Source organism: Pithys albifrons, chromosome 5 (assembly GCF_047495875.1).
Source record: "Pithys albifrons albifrons isolate INPA30051 chromosome 5, PitAlb_v1, whole genome shotgun sequence".
NCBI lineage: Eukaryota > Metazoa > Chordata > Aves > Passeriformes > Thamnophilidae > Pithys > Pithys albifrons.
In genome coordinates, this window is record NC_092462.1 from 2,157,562 (window position 1) to 2,178,044 (window position 20,483).

General features: G+C 43.9%; 1 protein-coding gene across 37 annotated transcripts in view; it reads right to left on the reverse strand.

Annotated features, from left to right (window-relative positions):
- Positions 1-20,483, reverse strand: part of ANK2 (ankyrin 2) — a 271,916-nt gene that overhangs the window by 46,777 nt on the left and 204,656 nt on the right. For all 37 annotated transcript variants that reach the window (XM_071555418.1, XM_071555392.1, XM_071555397.1 and 34 more), the window contains 7 exons: positions 19,656-19,754; positions 19,450-19,548; positions 16,784-16,882; positions 14,482-14,580; positions 9,862-9,934; positions 3,717-3,861; positions 113-215 (listed from right to left, as the gene is read on the reverse strand). In XM_071555418.1, the coding sequence (XP_071411519.1) occupies positions 113-215; positions 3,717-3,861; positions 9,862-9,934; positions 14,482-14,580; positions 16,784-16,882; positions 19,450-19,548; positions 19,656-19,754 (717 nt within the window). The remainder of the gene's footprint in view (positions 1-112; positions 216-3,716; positions 3,862-9,861; positions 9,935-14,481; positions 14,581-16,783; positions 16,883-19,449; positions 19,549-19,655; positions 19,755-20,483) is intronic.

Here is a 20,483-nt window from a genome sequence, read left to right on the forward strand (position 1 = left end):
GATTTGCATTAAAATGAACAAAGCAGCTCGTGGTCTCATCAGTGCAATTTACCCTGTGGGAATTCCCTGTTCCCTGATTTATGCAGGAATGAGGGGGCTCAGGGGTTCTCACCTGCTGGCTGGGGATCACCACGGTGTCGTCGATCATGGCGCTGTCCCGCAGGTAGGAGGCGTGGCTCAGCGTGTGGGACCTGTCTGAACTGAAGGACCGCAGGCTGGGAGGTTGGGAGGTGCCAGAGCAAAGCACCAGCAGCACAGATGATGTTGGGAAGGTGTCATGACAGAGCGAGTGGGAGAATGAGAAAAGCGTGCCATTAGCAACAGGATGCAGCTTCCAGGGGGAGCAGATCACAGTCCCGGGGAACACGTCTGAGCCACAAAGCCTTCTGACCTCTTTGCTTCACCTAGACAGCAGCTTATTTTATACTCACAAACACTTCAGACTGGGCTTTGTGGCATGAAAGCTTCTTTACAACAAAGAGCAGTCATTTCTTTGAAGCAGGGCTCCTTGGAGAAGTTCTCTGCTACGTCACGCAACCAAACCACTACGGAAAACCAGAACGCTGCTACTGGAACCAAATGACTCCTTCTCTCTGAACTACTTAGAACTGTAAGTAAGCTTGGTGTTGTCCCCTGGAAGGTACACACAGCGAGGTGAAGTGTGGCCAGCCACAAGCTCCTGTGGGAACAGAACTGCTCCTCTGAGTGCCAACAGCATCTCTGGGGAGGCAGTGCCAGTGTGAGCAGGGACCTCGCTGCAAGGGTGCACAGCTCTGCCAACACTGGTTGCTGTAGCAATGAGGGGGGCCAGGCAGTAAAGAAGCTGCTTCCAAGCACTGGCTCAGAATGTGACTGCAGCATCCACCAGCAAAAAGCAAAACCAAAGACAAGTTAAGACGCCACAGAAGGACATACTGAGGTAAATGGGGTTTCTGCTACCAAAGAGCACTAATTTTATCCCTTCACTATTCACTGGGTGCAGTTTTATGAGAGTGATTTTTAAAAAGAGATGAGCCACCTTCAGGTGTTGTACACGTACTCTCTGATGTAGGTCTTGAGGAATACAGTACATAGAACTGAAGGAAGCAGTTCTGTTTTCCTGCCTTACACATCCATGAGCAGTACTCAGAATGACTAATATGCTGGATCAGAACAATAGGCCACTTATCTGAATTTTTAAAGGATAATTTGTTTCCAGCAGTTAGCAAGTCATGCATTCACTATGGACACGAGTGTCAAGGGCTTTCAGTGCAGATTAATACCATCTGATTCAGACCACTCAGCCTTTTTTAGCAATAGCTACATTCACGCAGGTTTGAGGGGTTTGATCCATTTTTAGAAGCAAATGGTTACCTTATTTTTATTAGAAATACATGACATTAAAAACAATCAATGCTTGGGATGACTGACTTATCCCAAAGGCCTGTTTAGCACCCTAGATGGATTGTACAAAACTGGAAGCAAAGACAGGCATTACACCAGGCTCAGCTTTTAGAAAGCCTTGAGGAAAAAAACAAACCAACAATGAGTATTTTTCCTTTGGTTAAGAATGAGCTCAGTAGCAGACCCCATTTGCCACCATTATCCTGTGTGCATTTCCACAGCTGACACTTCCAGAACTGCTTTGCTGTGCCATGCAATGCTCGTGAGAGTCACCATCCAAGTTGTAGGTTCTGCTATTCAGGTAATGTTGGGTCCTGGGCACACACTGAATGAAAGGAAGTCTGAACTACAGTAGGCTGGTTATCTCCATGGTGATTCTGTCCATGTCCTCTGGCACTGCTGCCACCACCACTACAAGCAGCCCAGTAAATATCCACCTGTACAGCTCCAATAAACACACTGAGGGCATGGACTTTATTTACAGGCAAGTCATGCACACACATGACTGAGATTTGCAGTTAATTAGAGGTTTGAATTTCCTGTTAAATTCAATTTCCAAACTAATGTTTAGATGGCACTGCCCCTCTCTGTGTGCTGAACCAGCTAAATGAAGAGCAAACTAGTAGTTAAAGACTCAGAAAGAAAGGTACTTCAGGAATCTTACTAAATAAAAAATGTCTACCTAACTCAGAGAAAAAATACTGTCTAAATACAGATTCTTTCAAAATCTGGTCATCTGAAATCAGAGAGTTGTGGAGCAAAGATCACTCAGCCCCTGTAATGGAACTGTGGAACCCAAGAATGCTGCAATACAGAATCCCAGACTGTTCTGAGTTGGAAGGACCCAAAAGGACCATCGAGTCCAACTCTTCAGTCAGTGGCCCACACAGGGGATTGAACCCATGACCTTGGCATTACCATGCTCCTGACCATGACAGTGTCTTGCCCATGTTAGGCAATGCACGGGCAAGTCTCACCCTCCTCTTTAAGCCCTCAGCAAGACCCATGTGGTACCCAGAAAACAGGAGCAGCACTCCCCAGCCAAACTCTAGTCTGGATGACAGGGAGACCATGTTGCAGTGCACAGAGATCCTACGAGCTCTAGTGCAGCTGAGCGTAATTCCTGTTCAAGTACATGTTGTTTCCCAAGCTGAGAAAAAACCTGGTATCATTGAAAACTGGATAAATCAACCTTGAGAATGTTTCTCAACAGCAGCATCACTCATTTGGTCCTCAAAACCAACTGTCTGGCATAGAGCAGGCCTCCAAAGTGGATGAACAGAGACAGGAGCCACAGAAGGGGATAGAGACAACAGGTGGTCATGCTGTGTAATACCTACCTGGGCATGATGCTAATGAAAGCATATGGAAAAGAAAGAAAAGTGAAGGAGAGAGAGAAGTAAAATAAATAGGGAAGGTGGTTACAAATGAAAAAGACATGTTTTTAAAGAAAACTGATCAATGCACAAGATTACATGAGTCTAGACTGCTAATGCTGTTCTGCTTTAGGGAATTTCTTGGAAAACCAAAGTGAGTGTAATGCCATGAAAATCACAACAAAGCAAAAGCAAAACAATGTGAAAATTCTGAAAACCTGTAACCTGGAGGTGTCAGAAAATGAGACCATGGAGCTACAAAAATGTCCTTCTTCTTCCATTCTTTCTCCCTGCATAGTTTTGCTTCATTTCACTATAGTCATCCTAAATGGGAGCTTAAAGTGGATTAACACTTGTGTGCACAATCATTTGTACACATCATCTTAAAAGTAAAACAGTAACAACCTTGTCACCACAGAAAGAACAAAATGTTTTGATTTCAGGCATTCTGCTGTAGTCCATAAACTTCCTCCAAGAGTTAAAAAGCCACACAGCCACTTTGTTTTCAGTGGACTCACTGGAACTGCCTGAAGACCAGGCTTGTGAGACCTGAATGGTGGGATTTACACATGCTGTGAGGCAAACCCAACTGTTTCCTGGCATCTTTTGTTCACAGCACACTGAAGAAAACAGAACGGATCCTACCCATTCCAGTGGGCTTGGGAAATGCTGCCAGAATAACAATCAAGGCTGAAAAATGAGGGAGGTTAAAAATCCTGTTGCCAAGATTTCGACTTTTTTCTTTTATTTCCTTTAGTGCTCCCCAGTTCTAAAGGCAGTAAGTTTGGAAGCAGTGCTGCTTCACACCAGTCATCCCATACTCAGGGATGCCTGGGGAGCTGTTCAGAACTAGGCCTGTGGGTGCTCATGGAGAGAGCCTGAAAAGGGCATTGCAAACGTTTGTAACAAAGTGAGTGCAGAATTATCACAAGGCAAGTTACGAATCTGGGCCAATACCTGTCTGATCGTCCTCCCTCCAAGCTGTACCTCAGGTAGTTCATTCCATCCAAGAACTGGCTGCTGGGCAGAGAGTCATCTCCCAGTTCTCGCAGGTCTTCTGGCCTAAGGTACTCTCCCCCATCTCCTGTCATTGTGTCATCACCTGCAAAGCAATCACAGAGGGGACAGAGCTCAGCACACACACGGGTTTGATTCTGTCTGCACGTTGGGACCTCACAGCGGGACAGCACAATCAGCAGGAAGGCATTTCCCACTCAGGAGACACTGCAAACCACAAGCAATTAATGCACTGGATGAAACTGGCACATCAAGCAAGATAATTGAAATCAAGGTGTTTAATCAATGAGATTTAATCTATTTTTTGCTGTTGTACATAGTGGCAAGGGACACAACACTTTGGCTTTCTCTCAAGTGTCTCTGTTCCTTAATCCATTTTAGCTCTCTGGTCACAGCTATGCTGTATCCCAGCCTGACAGTTCATGGCTAAATACCCCCACTCATTCAACTGTAATCCATGTGTTTTGAGATGAAAACATGTTTTCTGTGGCCTCATGCCTTATAGTTGCAATTTAATTTAAACTCTCCACTGTCCAACCTCCACATCATGAGACTCTCTCACCCAGGTTACAACATCCCTCTGTGATCAGCACCAAAATTCTTATTTCTAAAACACAGCAGCATCCAGAACCTGGAAATCAGCTCACTTGCATGGATGGGAAGGATCATTAATCAGCAAAGTAATTCCTAATGAATCACAGCCTAAGTGACCATTGGTTATCTGCAGTAGCCTTTATGCATATCCTCTGAATTACAGGGTTTAATCTTATTTTAGGTCCAAAATTAGTTTCCCCAGGAAATTCTGTCTATATGAAGTCACAGTTTGCTTTTCCCCAGCAGACTGACAAAACAGATTCCATTGCCAAGCAACATGAAGATGTTTCTTTACATTCCCATTTGCAAGATGCTTTCTCTCTGCAGTTTCTTCCTGGATATTTCCCTCATTTTCCTGGTGGTTAATTCCTGCTGAATGAGCCTGCCAGACCTTAAGCCATGGATTGCTTCAAACCTTCTCATTTTCTAAGCTGTGTGGGCAAACTGAAGGTCATCTGGATATTTGCTTTCACAAAGCAAATCAAACTACTTTTTCTAGCTTGATGTTTCAGCTAAGAAATAACTAATCTATTACTTGTCACCTAAAACTAAGTAAACTTTGGAGTGTTTAAGATATTTTTTGTATACACTAATATTGTATTTTAAAATGAGGCTTGAATCTTTTCAGTGTAACAACAAGAGCTCTTGAAAATTCCATCTGCCCACATTAAGAGGGAGAAACTGGGCACGGTTTCACAGAAAACAATAAAATGCATTTAATCATTTCATGTTTCCTGTCTTCTGATAGATGATGCCTCCTGTTTCCTGGGAATGTCACATTATAAAGCACAGGGCTCAGTGAAAACTTGGAAGATATTAAGGCAATGCTGTTAATCAAACAGTAAAATAAATTCCAAGTTATATCTCAAATAAACTAGATAATTATAATCACGCCAGACATTCCATCTAGAAAAGAAACAAAGGCAAAATCTTCACCACTTTCATCACACCCACATCCTTTAAAAAAAAACCTCCAAAGTCTCCCCTCATTCCAGCTTTGGCCTTTCATCTCAGGGTTGTCAATCCCAGGGCTAAGTACCTCTGATGTGATGGGAACATCTGCAAACAGTAACCAGAGTGCCCATGGATATCCTCCAACAGCAGACCAGTCCTGAGGGCACCAGAAGGTAACCCCACTCCCTGCCAGCCCCTCCTGTCCCTCCAGCTTTCCCTAAGGAGATGAACTCCCAAGTAGTTCCTCACAGTACCTGAAGGGGACAACTGTGTACTGAAGTCTCAACAACTGCATGTTCAGCTGCCCAAGGCCTTGCTTACACTGCAGACCCTCCCAAGAAATCATCCTTTTTAATTGTGCCACAAACGATTCATCAGCCATCACATTTCCCATCAAATTAAAGTCAGGAAAACGTTTGCACCACTCACTAAGCAGCTTGGGAGAAAAATCCCCCCGTGATGCTCTGTGGTTTGGAGAGGCCACCTATGAATTCACAGGTGGATTTTGATGAGTTACCTGCTTAGGGATTTATCTTCCATTTGCTTCCCAGCTGAGTCACTGCACTTGCTGCTGCTGTCACATGTTTGAACACAGTATTGAGCATTTAAACCCCAAACAGATCAGTGAGAGACACAGGATGCATGCTGAGATCCTTCTGCTCCTGCTGGACACACAGGATTTCCCTGAACCATCAGAACTGACAGTGCTGTACTTACATCTGCAGAGTTAACTCCTTTAGGGAAGGCTCAACAAAGGCAGATCCCACCATTCCTACAGCTCTTCTGCACAGAAATTAATTGCAAAATACAATTGCTGTGTGAGAATTGCTCTGGAATTGTTTCTCATAAAACACAGAGGAAATGTAAGCAAAAGTTTAAAAAAAAACCCAAACAAAAAGAAAGAAAGGGGGTTGTGTCAAACTGCCAGAAATTGCTTCTAATAGATGTTTTAAAGCCAGATACAGTTATGAGAGTTGCCAAAATTACTGTTTTCTCTGCAGCACGTAGATAAGTCTGCAGCTCACCCCAGAAGTGCTGCTCCTTAGAAGTAACAGATGGAGAAAGGACAGCTATGGCAAGAACAATTTTTTTGGAGCATGTTTACTCCAGAGTTTCTCTGACACTGTCCCTGGACACCTTCATTTCCCTAAAGGCAATCCCGTATTTAGTGGCCCACTCCAGAAGTTTCCCTGGATTACAGTTTGGCTCATGCTGTAACTCTCTTTATTTGCAGTCAGTCAGGAAAACAGGGATTCATGTGCAGTTTCCTGCAGGGTTTCAGATATTGATACACTGAACAGTTCCTGGCTGCAAGTTTAACTTCCAGGTTTAATTAAAGAAATAAGGTGTTCCCACTAATCCAGGTGCTCCTTCAGAGGAATTCTGGGCCATGGCAGGCCATGCTGCTGCTGACAGGGGTGTCTTGTACCTCAGCCTTTCTATCCATTCCCTTCTGCCTGCAAAAGTTGTCTGCCTGGAAAAGAACTTGTCAGTACAAACAAAGGGATGAATTTTCAGACAGATCAATTCTCTGGGCTGGTTCACCACATGGTGAAATGTTTGTGCTGCCAGAATGGAGGATGTGGGAAAGCCTGGTCAGAGCCTGACTGCTTCAGCAGCAGCCAGAACTTAGTCCTGAACAGACAGTGGAACCACAACTTTTGAAAATTAACTGGAGATCAGGAGGCTCAAAGAGAAACAAATGAGAGCTCTTCAACACCCATCTCAGATGAGAGTCACAAAGATAAACCACTGCTGGTTTGCACAGTTCTTTGGCCACAAAAATAATGAATGGAAGGAGTTCTGAGGAGCAAATTTATACATGGGGGAGCAAAACTCCCCCATGTTCCTGCCTTTTCTCGATTTTCCCGTGAGTCTACATTGACTCAGGCCTAACAAAAACATCTGCTTGTGCTTAACTCCACCAATTCTGTAGAGATCACTAAAATACATTTCACAAGATGCTTTGCAGTAATTGCCCTCTACTACTCTAAGGGTCCCCTGGGTGCAAAGTGCTCCTTTTTGCAGCTTTAAAGGAACTGAACTCTGCAGCAATTCTCACAGCCCAGCAGATACAATGATAAAAGGCACAGGGTTTTAGTGCAACTGTATCCACACCGAGCACAGCTGCAGGCACGGGTATGTGTTGGTCAAACCACAGCACTTCACAGCTCTGCCTACGGGAATCTGTGGTGCAATCCCCATCAATGGTTGGATCAAAGGCTATTGGAAAAAATACAAATGATTTCTGTTAAAAAAAAATCAGGTACCGTAACAGGCAAAGAATTGTGAATAATAGAGTGGAGAAACAGAAAAATGCTGCATGAAAACTGAGGAAGAATCAGTGGGACTCTCAGTCCATTTAAAATAGGCTACACAGATCAGGACCTTCCACATCAAGCTGTTTGATATATTCTTGAGTCCTTTTTTTATACTGCTAATATTGGATGTTATCCTTTGGTGTGTTTTAGGAATAGCATCACTGCATTACCAACATAACAGCAATTATGCAATATAACCATTTCCCAGGCAAAACACAAGATACTGATCACCAGTGGTGAACATGCTCCACAACAGGACCAGAAGTGCTTCCTTGCTCCAGAACTCGTCTTGCTCTTGGTAATTACACAGCCTGGGCTGGCAGGTTTACAGTGTTAGATCACTTTATTGCAGAACAGACTGTGTCACTTGAAAGAACACAGCCTTAGACATCCTATTGCTGGCCTCTTCTAAAGCTACACCACCCTTGAAAGGTTCATCCCCTCCATTAGAAAAGTTTTGCAGTCTTCCTGTCCCCAGCTCCTTTAAGTTGCTGCCACAAGCACCATCCACACCAGGCCTGTTTGCAGGGAATGTTAATTCAAAGCACTGCAGAGCATTAGTCATGCTGGACGGCCCCTTTGAGTTCTGCCAACATATTCAAGATACAGGTAATAAATCTGAGCTTTCCTGGCCTCCCTTCTTCCTCCCACCTTTCAGAAACACACACTCAGCCACACTTCAAAAGTAACAACAGAGGGGAGCAGTGTTAGACACCCAGAGGATGCAAATCTGTGTGGTTTCAACACAGGAACTAAACCAAACAGCCCGAGTTAAGCAAAAAGAGAAAGTTTGTAGGTCTTACTCCAGGAACTCCTGCTCCCAGCACCTGTGCCATTACAGGCTCCCCCATCACTGAAGGGCTCATCATCAGAGTGCTTAAAGGCTGCACAACACACAAAGTGGTTTGAGGAAAAGGAATGAATGCTCTGCTTTAATCCTGTAGAAGCAGAAACACATCCCAGGCTGTGTGGATTTAAAGATGGTTCAAGGGCAGATCAAAAGACTGGGAGTAAACTCAACAAGGTGAACATAAAGCTATAAGCAAATTAATAATAATTACACAAGTGGGTGAATTGTTTCTCAGACACAAAGCAGCAAAAACATTCCACAACAAAATAATCTCAATGGTCATGATGCAGCAGAAAATAATTGATTTTGAATCAGACTTGTTTGCTTTCATATTTTAAAACAAAAAGTTCCATCTGGAGCCTCAAGTATTTGCTCATTAATCAGCATAAATCCCATTTCTAAAAGCAACACAAGCAGTTCTATTGGCACTAATGAGTGCCATTAACTTCCTGCATCCCTCAGAACCACAAGTGCATCTACATTCTTTGTACAAGAAAATATCCAACCCTGTAACCTGTTCCTAAACCCCCAGGACTTTCTGGAAATCAGTCACTCCACAAATCATTGGCACGAAATAGTAACAACAATAAAACAGCATTTATAAGATACTACATTGTTAATTAACACTGCCCAGAGCAAAGAACAAGACAGAAAATTCTTGCAAATGAGTTTATATGTATCAGATGCCACTGTGACTGAGATTTCTAAGCAGAAAGGGCTGTTTTTAAGCCTTTTCCCTAATTCTGTGCTGTGTAAAGCTGCAATACTTTATCAATCCTTCCAGAAATTCACAGGATCTTTCATGGGACACAGCTAAGCAATAGAATACATGTCTCCTGTCTGTGCATGCAGTGGACCCTGAAACCAAAGTGCCCAACTGATTAGTGTGTTGTTACTTTATGTCACGCCTTGGCTGAGTGTGCCAAAAGCTCCCTGGAGGGAACAGTCTCCTCACCTTCCCCCTTTTGCATCTTCTCACACAAATGTTTCCAATTAGGCAGAATTCCTAGATATGTGTATGTGATACAGGTGGCTCAGAGCCAAAAAAGTTACTGCTCAGATTCCTCTTCAGGGGAGGGTCAAAGTCAGCTCTGGGAAAGCTCTACAGTGAAATTGGAAAATCTGGAGCTGGGAAATGTTCTCATTTGTTGGTTTGGTTCAAATAAGCTTTTTCTGAAAAAGATGTAGGGGTCCAGAATTTTGCCTCAGGTCAAATTCTGGCATCTTTACCCAAATGCCACAACAATTATATCATTTAAAAAGGACACTTCAAGCACTGTAAAATGAAGATGTCAGAGTACTCAGGCAGCTTCTGGAGCCTGTCACAGGTGACAGAAGTGATGTGGAATTTAGCAAAGGTGCTCACCTTCCTCATCTGACACATCCAGGACCTCGGTCATTGTCTCGGGTACATTCAGCTTGTGCTTCTCTGTTACAGTCTGCAAAGACAGAACCATCAGTCCTCAAATAAACACCAAAGGGAGCAGCAAAGGTTACAGCAGGATATTTTCAACACTGACAGCACTGACATGTTTCCCTCCCCATAACTTTCTTTCTCATCCTTACTCCACAAGTTCCTGTGCTCAGTGCTGTACAAGGTACCATTTCTACTGGCAGAAAAGAACAAAAACATCATGAGCTGGTCAGAGGAATAAAATTTACTTATAAATGGTGCATGTAGAACAATTCAGCTCAAGGTTTCCAAGATGATTTTCAAGTGAATTAGGTAATGTCTACAGAAGAGCTTCAGAAAGTTGTATGTGGCATATGGAAATTATTAAATGGTAAAGCATTTGGAAATGAAGTTATGAATGATGTGAAATTCCTAAACTGAAAAAAGATGTGAAGGATTTACACAGACCACTTGAAGCATTTCTCCACCCCCAAGGAAAAAAGTGATTACACTGCATATTAATGATATCCTTTTCATAAATCATGTATATTCTCCCAAAGCACACACACATCAGAGAGGAAAGAAGGTTATTTGAAGATTCTTATATGTTTTGTGCATCTAAAAACTTAACATACTGTGCATCAAGGCAAGTATGGGCTGAGGAATAATGGGGGAACACTGGTCAAACAGGAGAGCACAGAGCAGGAGAACATTGGAAGATACTTTTGATAGAATTTTATCTTCATGAATGACTTCTGGGAGGAAACAAGATGTTCAGGGGTGCTGAACCAGGGATGGAGACACCCTTGCAGCATCAAGATACAGTCTGGGGAAGGACATGCAGAAGAACATGATGAGAGAAATCGTAGGAAGTGCGAGGTGTGAAGAAGTTGCCTGCAGGAAACTCCAGCGTGTTGTGGTACAGGAGACAATGCCAAGGGCTTAAAGAAGAGCAGTGATCAGAACTGCATTAGTCACAACCAAAAAATAACTATTTCCTGGCTCCACCCAGATGTGCAGCCAGCCAGCTGAACTGGGGAGTGTGGAGGGCAGTGCACATGAGCCTTTAGGGGATGTGGGAGCAGATGTGCCCCTCTGGCACCGAGAGGAGTGCCAGGAAAACTCCCCCCAGGCAGCCCCTCACTCCCTGTTGTAGATAGTATCTATCCTGCATCAATTACCAGCACGTGCAAAAGCAGTGAAAGAGCAGAAAATGGGAGGGATAATTAAAGTCAGCCAAACCCAAGCCCCTTGTGCAATATTCTTTTGGGAAAATGCCCACTGATAGCAAGCAGTGAAGTCAATAGCAGCTTTTGTTGCACAAAATTTCCTAGTTGTTTCCTGATCCCGTTGTTTATTCTCTACTTAACAAACCGACAAAGGCGTCATTCTTGGTTATTGTAACACTCTGCTCTTTCACAAATAACTAAGTTACCAACCGTGTAATTACTTTGCAACTTGGTTTTCAAAGTCTGCTTTACATTTTTGCAATCTATTTAACTGTGACAGCAGTTTGCAGTTCACCCTCCCGAGGAACAGGGAAAGAACAATGCCCTTGGCCTCAACTGGCAATCCCAATTAGGCCCCCTAAACTCACTCTTACCCATGAGTAAAGACAACTGATTATTTCTGTGGCAGCAGTGCTGAAAAGGAGTTTAGATTCAGCCAGTGCCTCCACCAGTATGTCTGAGTTTCCCCCGAATTCCCATGGCTTTCCTTGGACAGAAAGGTCAGGCAGGCGTGGGGTGACAAGGCCAGTGGTGACAGATGGGGAGGGCACTGGCATTCAGGTGACACTGACCTTGTGTCCTCAACAACAGTTAACTGACAAGTTGCACAAAAGCCAAGTTAAACCACAGGGTTAACCACAGGTGTAGAGGATGACTGTGTATTTTTCTATTACCCTGGTAACTGAGGGCTATTCTAATCCCAACAACTTCTGTTGAGAATTGATGCTTTTAAAGGAACTTTTAATGTAATTTTTTTAATTGATAGGCACATGAAATACTCTCAAAATTTAAAATCCCTATCTAGCCCCATGAAACTTGGAAAACTGCTCAGTGTGTGCTTCTCTAACTCCCTACTGTTAGTGCCACTGAGAATTCCATTATGGATTCTACTTCAGGCTTCTGTATTTGAGCCTTCCCCTGTAAGGCCAGACTTCCATCTGGTGGCACAGAATAATTCAGGCACATAAACCCATCTGTACCTTCAGCAGTGACTTTCTGAACAGCACCACACTGTAAACAACCTCAAGGCTCCTCATATATTCATTTGTCCACAGGAAGTCTATGCTTGTTTGTATAAATGCCCCATAACTTAATTGCTCAGCAAACCTCTCCAAGTCCAGTTTATTCCAATTTATTTCCTACTCATCTCTAATCTTTCAGTAAAAAAAAAGTGCACTTTATTCTCTCTATTGCTTTATATCCCTGTGGCTCCACTAATAACACCACTAATGCATGTAACAGAAAAATGTGTTCCAAGTTAGAGCAAAGAAAGGCTCTGGCACTGGAGATCTTTTCCTCATCTCCAATGGCAGTGACTGGAATATCAATAAAGCCTCGGGCTGCCTGAGATCCCCCAGGCAGGGCTCAGCCACAGCCTCAGAGAACGGGGTAGCCATGGTGACAGCATCTTCCTTTCAGAGCTTGTGCAGGTTTGGCAACACCAGCCCCACCATCTGGAGAACTTCACTGCAGGGAGGGCCTGGATTTACTCCTCCTTTTTAGGGCTTGTTGTAAATTATGTTTAATCAGCATTCCCCACCATGAACACCCCCACCAGAGTATATACTCCAGATATCCCTATGGTGCAAGGTTCAGATGAACTCACAGTTGGAGAATCTGCTGAGTTTATTGAGGGTTCCCACCTGACTTTTAAAGCACACAGACACAGATCATGATTTCAGATTTCTCTTATGTGCATGTATAAAAGGTTAACTCTGCAAGGAAGGTTCAGGATTTGACTCAGTCCTAAAGCCCAGGCATCAGGTATGTGGTAGAAAAATCCATTACCCTCCAAGTTTAGAGCAATATTTATCCAAAGTAAATAACTCACAGGTGTCTTTTCACAGTGTAATCCTGTTACTACAAAGATCTAACACTTACATAAGACAAGGCACAAGGCAATGCAGTGTGCAACAGAAAGGAAGTTACAACTTAGATCAGACAATAAAGGAAAAATGTGTGCCAGGACACAGCACAGAGAACAGCAAAGGTGTGCTTGGGGGCTAAAAAATACTCAAAAACTGTTACCAAGGTTTTATTTTTCTAAATCTCTGATTAGAGACATAAGTGTTTATGCTGTACATGTGAGATGTGCCACATGATTAAACAAGAACAATAACAAAAGAAACATACAGTCCTTATTAGAGACTTCTGGAATTACTCTGGAATTTCTTGTCCAAACCTGAGTCAGCCTGATCTGTGCAGGTCATTAATAAATTATGACTCACTCTATTTGTAACCTTATTCCATCTTCCTTGGTTCACATCAGTGGGGCTTGCTGTCAGCATGCAACAAAATTAAAATTATTTTACCATTTCTTTACCAGAGAGTCTGTATTTCTCCCCTTCTTCTAATCCTCCCCCTGACTGAACAGTGGCATCTTTGAATTAATCTGTGGATTTTTAAACTTCTGAGCTCCTAAATGACATGTAGAACTGGCAGGTTTTCTAGACTGCTAATCCTTCTTGCATTAAAAAAATAATATTAAAATACAGTAAAAAAGCATGACCTTACAAGAGTGTTTCAAGATAAATGCAGTAATTGAAATTTAAATTGAATTTAATATCTTAAATTGTGCACTTTTTCTCATGTTCTCCCTTCCTGCCTGCTAAGGTACGTGTAGATGGGAGGTAAAAGTCCAAGAAGAGAAAAGCCTCCCCTTCCCAGGGTGTCCAAATAGATCAGTTTTTCCTGGTTTAAAGCTGTAGTACCACCTTGCTGACGTTCAGCACACACCACTCACAAACCTGGCATCAAAACACACACTCCAGGAGTGTGGAGGACTGAGCACATGAGGAAAGATTGCTCTGTATTTGGAAAAACAGGATCTGGTTGAACTGGAAGTGACTTGAGGAAGAAGATGATGGATGAGATGCACAGCCACCCAGTGAGCATCACCAGGCTTGGCACCAGGCCATGGCTGTGCAGCCCAAACGTGAGGACACTGTGATGTAGCAAGGGCTGAGCCTCAGCAGGTGTCAAAAGTGAGGACATGTAAGGCCAGGTGGAAAAGGAGAGTGAAAAGAGAAACAGAGAAGCAGCACAGACCTAAACACCACCACACAAACTTGTGGAAAGTTTGGGTTTGCAGCTCAGACCCAGATCTAGACAAAGTTTTACTCTGCTTTTCAATGACTGTTTTCCATCAGTGTGCACACAGGTTTTGTCCCAAGTTCAGTGCAGCCTGTGGTGCTGCACACACTTCCACATGCTTAAAGATACCCTGCAAGCACTGTAGCAAAATCCAACAGAAAGGAAAAAGGAAAACCCAACAGAAAAGGAGGTACACGGAGAGCCTGAGGGACGAGGGGAAAGACAACATTCTGACCAGAGCAGAGAGACAGTGCAATGCTGTGCAACTCACAGTTGTGGTGGTGGTGATCTCCTCCGTTACAACCTTCAGCGTATCCACCACCGAGATGTATCCCAGGCGCCTGGCGATGGCTAAGGCAGTGTTACCATTCTACGGGAAAGCAGAGGGGGGAGAGCGCTCAGAGGGAGGACTGGGATGTGAACCAATGAGATCACTCTCCACGCTGCATGAGCCAGCATTTCCATCCAAAACAAGGCACAGCCTAGGAAAATCACTGCTTTTTCACCCCTACATCTGACTCTGGCTTTGGAACTTCTTTAAGACTATAGCCCCGGTTGCCATGGTAACACAACACACTTACATCTGCCAGATAGTCCAAATACTAAAGCACTGTATGGTTTAACCCCTCACTGCTCAAACCTCACTACACAGCACGTGTCTTGCCTGTGCTTTATTTTGCATAAACATCAGACTCTTCTAAAAAACCAAAGTATTTTAAAATATTACAGTTTCACTCCCAGCTGAAACTGTTAAATCTATAACAGACACAATTCCTTCCCAGAGGAATAAAATATTACATCTGTGCTGTCCACACACACTTCTATTCTTTCATACAACAAAAATTTGTCTCCAATAAAAGTACACAAAAGCTGATGATTTAACAAACACAAAAGGCTTGGGGGAAAGGAATTAATTTCCATTTCAATACACTTATTTGCAGTGTGAAGGCTCATAATATACAGACGTGTCATTCATCAAATGCACATTAAAATGGTAGTTTTGGCCTATTTATCCCCATTTCATCACTGGGAACACTGGCAGTCCATGGTCCCCATTCACTCAGCCTGGAGAGGGGAGGAAGGGATGTGTTCCCTGGTTCTCTGTATAGAGCTGCCACAGAACTGTCCCATGCTGGTTTGCACTGAGCCAAGGGACAGCATGCTGGGGAATCATGGAAAGTCACTGTACTGCTGTTTGCACTGAAAAGATTTCTCTTGTGGCCCCACTGCAGTGTGCAGGGTATCAGCCTGAGGGCTGCTCTCTTCTTCAGTACTGGCTTTGGTTATCTATAATTTCAATTCTGCTGTATTAGTCTGGCTCAGTAACCCTGAAGCAATGTGGGGTTTGTGGATTAGCAGCACAAAATGAACAGATTAGCACCCTCACAGCACAAATAATTCGATTGCTACCATCACTTGCACATTAACTCCCATATTCCACAGGTTTAAATTCCCTTCTCTTAAGCCAGAGGCTGCTGTGTGTGGACAAGGACAGATCCAGTACCTGAGGAAGCACGGAAATGGTGTAACAAAGACACACATCCTTAAGACTCTGCTTGGCCTTGGGTTAGATTTGGGCATGACAGCCCCAGTGTGAGGCCTGAAATCAAAAGAGCTTCACTTGAACATGCCAAGGAGTGCCACAGCCCCAGGTGGTGACTGCAGTTGTCTGTCCCTTGATGATCTGGTACACAAACTGGTATTTTGGATAACTTGACACCAGATTATTCAGCGTGAGGGTTCCAGGACCAAACATGGCACCAGTGCTGATTTAAGCACGCACACCACACTCATAAGGAAAGCTGATCCACTCTGGGGAATGACACGAGTTTTGGACACTCTGGCTGCATTTTAATGATTACCCAATTAGGGGTGACTAATAACAACATGAACGTGAAATAGGACAGTCGCATTCCTGGCTGACTGCAGAGAAGGAGCTGTGCCAGAAGTTACTGACGGCCTTTGAGGAGCCTTTCACATCTGTGAACTCAGTAAGAACCTGAAACAGATCCAGTGGATAGAGGTACAGAAATTTGGGCCTAAGTTTTCAAAAAAAGCCCAGGTTCTGAATTGCCCTCAATTTCTATGGGAAATTCCTTATGGAGGTATCAATGTTCAGACAGAGGTGTTGAGGCAGAGGGGAACTGACCAAGCCCAGCACAGCCAACTGTGGCTCAGAAAGCTGTTCTCCCCCTCACATTCCGCTCAGTGCACGGTTAGACCAGATGTGAACTACCTTAAGAGGATAAGGAGAAGCAGAGGAAGTGACATTTACACATCTGACAACCAGCTGTGAGCAAAACAACAGCCCTGGGAAGGGAAAGGGAAAGGGAAAGGGAAAGGGAAAGGGAAAGGGAAAGGGAAAGGGAAAGGGAAAGGGAAAGGGAAAGGGAAAGGGAAAGGGAAAGGGAAAGGGAAAGGGAAAGGGAAAGGGAAAGGGAAAGGGAAAGGGAAAGGGAAAGGGAAAGGGAAAGGGAAAGGGAAAGGGAAAGGGAAAGGGAAAGGGAAAGGGAAAGGGAAAGGGAAAGAACTGTCCAGGGAAATAGGATCCCAGTGGCAGGTGACAGGCTTACCGTGGTGATGGCGTTGGGCTTGGCCCCGTGCTGGAGCAGGACGTTGATGATGTGAGTGTGGCCCTGCTGAGCAGCCTGGTGAAGAGGGGTGTACCCATTCTGGGGTCCATGGTGGCAACAAGAGGAGCAAACAAAGAACAAGGGCCAGGAATTAGGTTAGAAACTTCACTTTGCTTCTTTCTGCTCCTTTTGAGACATTTCAGTTATGTCATCAATCGACCCAAAGATAATAAACCTTCAGTAGTAGTGACCTTCCTTCCCCAGATTAATGAAAATATAAAGGAAGATAATATTTTTATTCAGAAATCATCTTTATCTCACAATATAACAAATCTCTGAGAAGACATTTCTCCCTCATTTCCTGAATCAGAAGTAGGGACAATGAGGAACAGCAAAGTTAAAAGTGGCAAGTTAAGGGCATAGAATGACAGCTGAGGCAGGAACATTCACCTTGTCTCACATCTTGGTTTTCAATGGAAGCCCCATGATTTGCCATTAAAATATCTGAGCCAACTAAAAAAAATACATAATATTTACCAGCACTGGTTAGAGTCTATTTGCTTTTTAAAAGGCTAACAACATATACCTATTAAAAAAGTCAATCAATTTTAGCTTTACTTTGCCTTCAGAAGGCTGGGCCAAGCTGTAATTACACTTAAACCTGTCCCCAGTGTGTGTTAATGAACACCCCTAATCCATGTACACACCTGCTCCAGTGATTCGTGCTACTGTCACACAACACAGGAACACAACTAAAGCAGCTCTGAGTGCTTGGAGAAATGAGACATGAGAGCTGCAGCTGGCTGATCTGAGATGCTATTGAGTAAGTCCAGTCAGGCAATTAATTTACAAAATTATTTGCAATTGGCTTTGAATGCAGGCAGAGAAGAAACTGGAAGAAAACACCGAGTTGATCTCACTGCACACTTAGGTAAAGCCTGGGGGCAGGCTCTGAAACACACACTCAAGAGTTATCTCTGCTGCAGAGGAATAGATGCAAGTAATGCCTTGCTCTGCCAACAGTTCAGAACTGCTACAGTTCTTACATCCACAGTAGGAGTGCATGCACTGCTAGGAATTGAAGGAGCCTTTACTGTAGGTTCTACTGCAAAGTAAATTCACTGACTCCACTTAAATATTAGTGCAGGCCTTCCAAGCTGGAGTTCAGCCATATCATTTTTCACAAAGCATCTCCAGTTAAAGCCCAAGCTGCAACAGAGGTTACTTAGTCTTTAACGTGCCTCTCCTGAGTGCAGCCAGGACAGATTTACTCTTCAAACACAGTCCACAGTGCCAGCTGACAGATTGCCAGCATTGTTACTGGTCCCCAGGTGTGAGGTTTTGGAGCACTGCTGCCTCATACTAACTTGCTGACTTTAATGAAATGATTCTAAATAAGTGAAATACCTGGGTAAATGGAAACAGAATCTGTCCCAGTGGCCCCTTAGGCACAGAGAGAGACCTAGTGCTAAAGATGCAGTTTTGCCTGTCCCTTGTGCTAGTCTCCAAATACCTCAGCTGAATGTCTTGCCAGCTATAGTTTGGATCCTTCTAGTGTCTGTTTTATTAATTCTCATCAGCTGTTTTTCTAGCAGTGTTGCTGTCTTTTTGAAACACCTGGGTTTTGTCCATCAATTTTGGGTGATCCCATGAGGGATGGGCCAGAATCTTTGTTTGCTTGGCTGTTTCTGACCAGGGTGATGAATTAAGTGCTACTTTGAGAAAGGAGTCCCTCCCACAGGTGACAGCTGGGGACAGGGGAGCTGGGCAGAGGGACCAGCAGGCCTCAAGCCAGTGATTTCCATAGGATATTAAGAAAACTATCAGGGAGCTGCTTCCTGTCAGTCTCAGGACATCCAGGCCAAAGCTGGCAGCCAGCTACTGCCTACAGCCAGCTTTAACAAAGCTGAATCCCCAGAGCTTGAGTTACCCTTCTTTTTCTGGTAAGGGTGATGTGATGGTATGTGGGATGCCACACACCATGGGTGGCACCAGAACCTCTCTGTATATTCTCAGGAGATACACAATGTTTGCAACAAAATGCATCCCATTCAGCTGCTGTGCCCACCTATTTATCCAAGGAGAAACTGCTGAAGTCAGTGAGCTTTGTTCAGGCTTTGCAGTCAGGTCCACTTCAGTGCAACTGGTCAGTACCAGCATATCCAGATTTCCCTCAAAAAACCCCAAATCCTCCTTCAGGAAACTGCATTCCCTCACCACAGCTGCTTCCTCTCCCAGACTCGTACCACCCACACGCTGAACAGCAGCAATTCTTCCCACTCCTCTCCCAGCAGATTGGAGGGAACCAGGCATGGCCCTCCAAGTGCCTAAATTGCTACTTACTAGTTTGGCAGCACTCTGGGATTACACTGGTGCAATCCAGGTGAAAGTGAGATCAGAAGCAAACTTGCAAACTTGCAAATTAAAAAGACACCCCCCCCCCTCCAATGAAATGGGTTCTCTACACCCCTGATTTTATTTTCCTGAACTCCAGACAATGAGATGGAGCAGAGAGAAGCCATCCCACTACAGCCCCAGATATGCTGGCACCTCCCAGGCCATGACTGCAGCTTCCAAGTGAAAAGGCACCCACGGCACGTACTCAGAGTGCTGGGGTACCCTGTTCATAACAAAGAGCAAAACCAAGGAAAGGAAGAACTCTTTACCTTCGTTTTAGCATTGACATTTGCTCCATGCTTGAGGAGAAAATTCACCATTTTGATGTTTCCATAGTGACAGGCCACAATTAAAGGTGTATAACCAAGCTACAACAAGAGAACAAAGAAGTAAAACTGCAAGCTCAGTGGAACATTCCTTGGAAAAGGGCAGCATCCTCTGGCATGCTGGGGACAGCAGCTTCTCCCTGGTTTACCTTTGTCTGAGCATCCTGGTTTGCACCATGTTTGGTTAGGATTTCAGCTACATTCACTTTATCCTCTTGGGCTGCAAGGTGTAAGGATGTCAGTCCAGCCTGGAGGTGGGATATACAAAATAAATAAACAGAAATAAGAATAAACTCCTACTTGACATGAGGAATGAAACCCAGCCTGTCCCACTTTCTCATCTTTAAAACATGAACAGATCCTAACTATAGGTTCTGAGTCTGGGCAGTGTTTAAACCAAGTGGAGCTGATGTTGCTCCTGTTCCAGCTGACAAACAGCTCCAAAGCAATTCCATCACCACAACCATAGAGCAAAACCTTCAGGCATCAATGCTGGTGCTTGGACTTTCTGCAATAATGTCCCTTGGGAAGCTGAGGAGCCCACTAATAACTTGGGGAAGCACATTCACTGTGCTTCTCACTCCTCAGACAGGAAAGGGAACCCTGACAGCTGCAGGCACGAGTCAGAATGAAGACATGAACTCCAGAAATAGATCCCATTCAAAGGTGGCAAGGAAAAGGATGCAGCCTTTAACTGAAGGCTCAGTGATCACACACACAGCACCTTCACATGAACGAGTCACTGAACAAATTTTGTGTAAGAAAATAAAATCACCTTGTTTCTCTTAGGAGAAAACATGAATTCCAGACAAGAAGAGACCTGAGCCTTCTACTCTGATTTGTATAAGAGAAAGCTGCAGGCTTTTCACCTTAAATAAATAAGATTTCCATACATCCCTGGATAAATTCAGTGACCTATGGAGACCTACAATAATTGGGATTTTTTTGAGGGACTTGTTTTCTATGGAAAAGCTGTC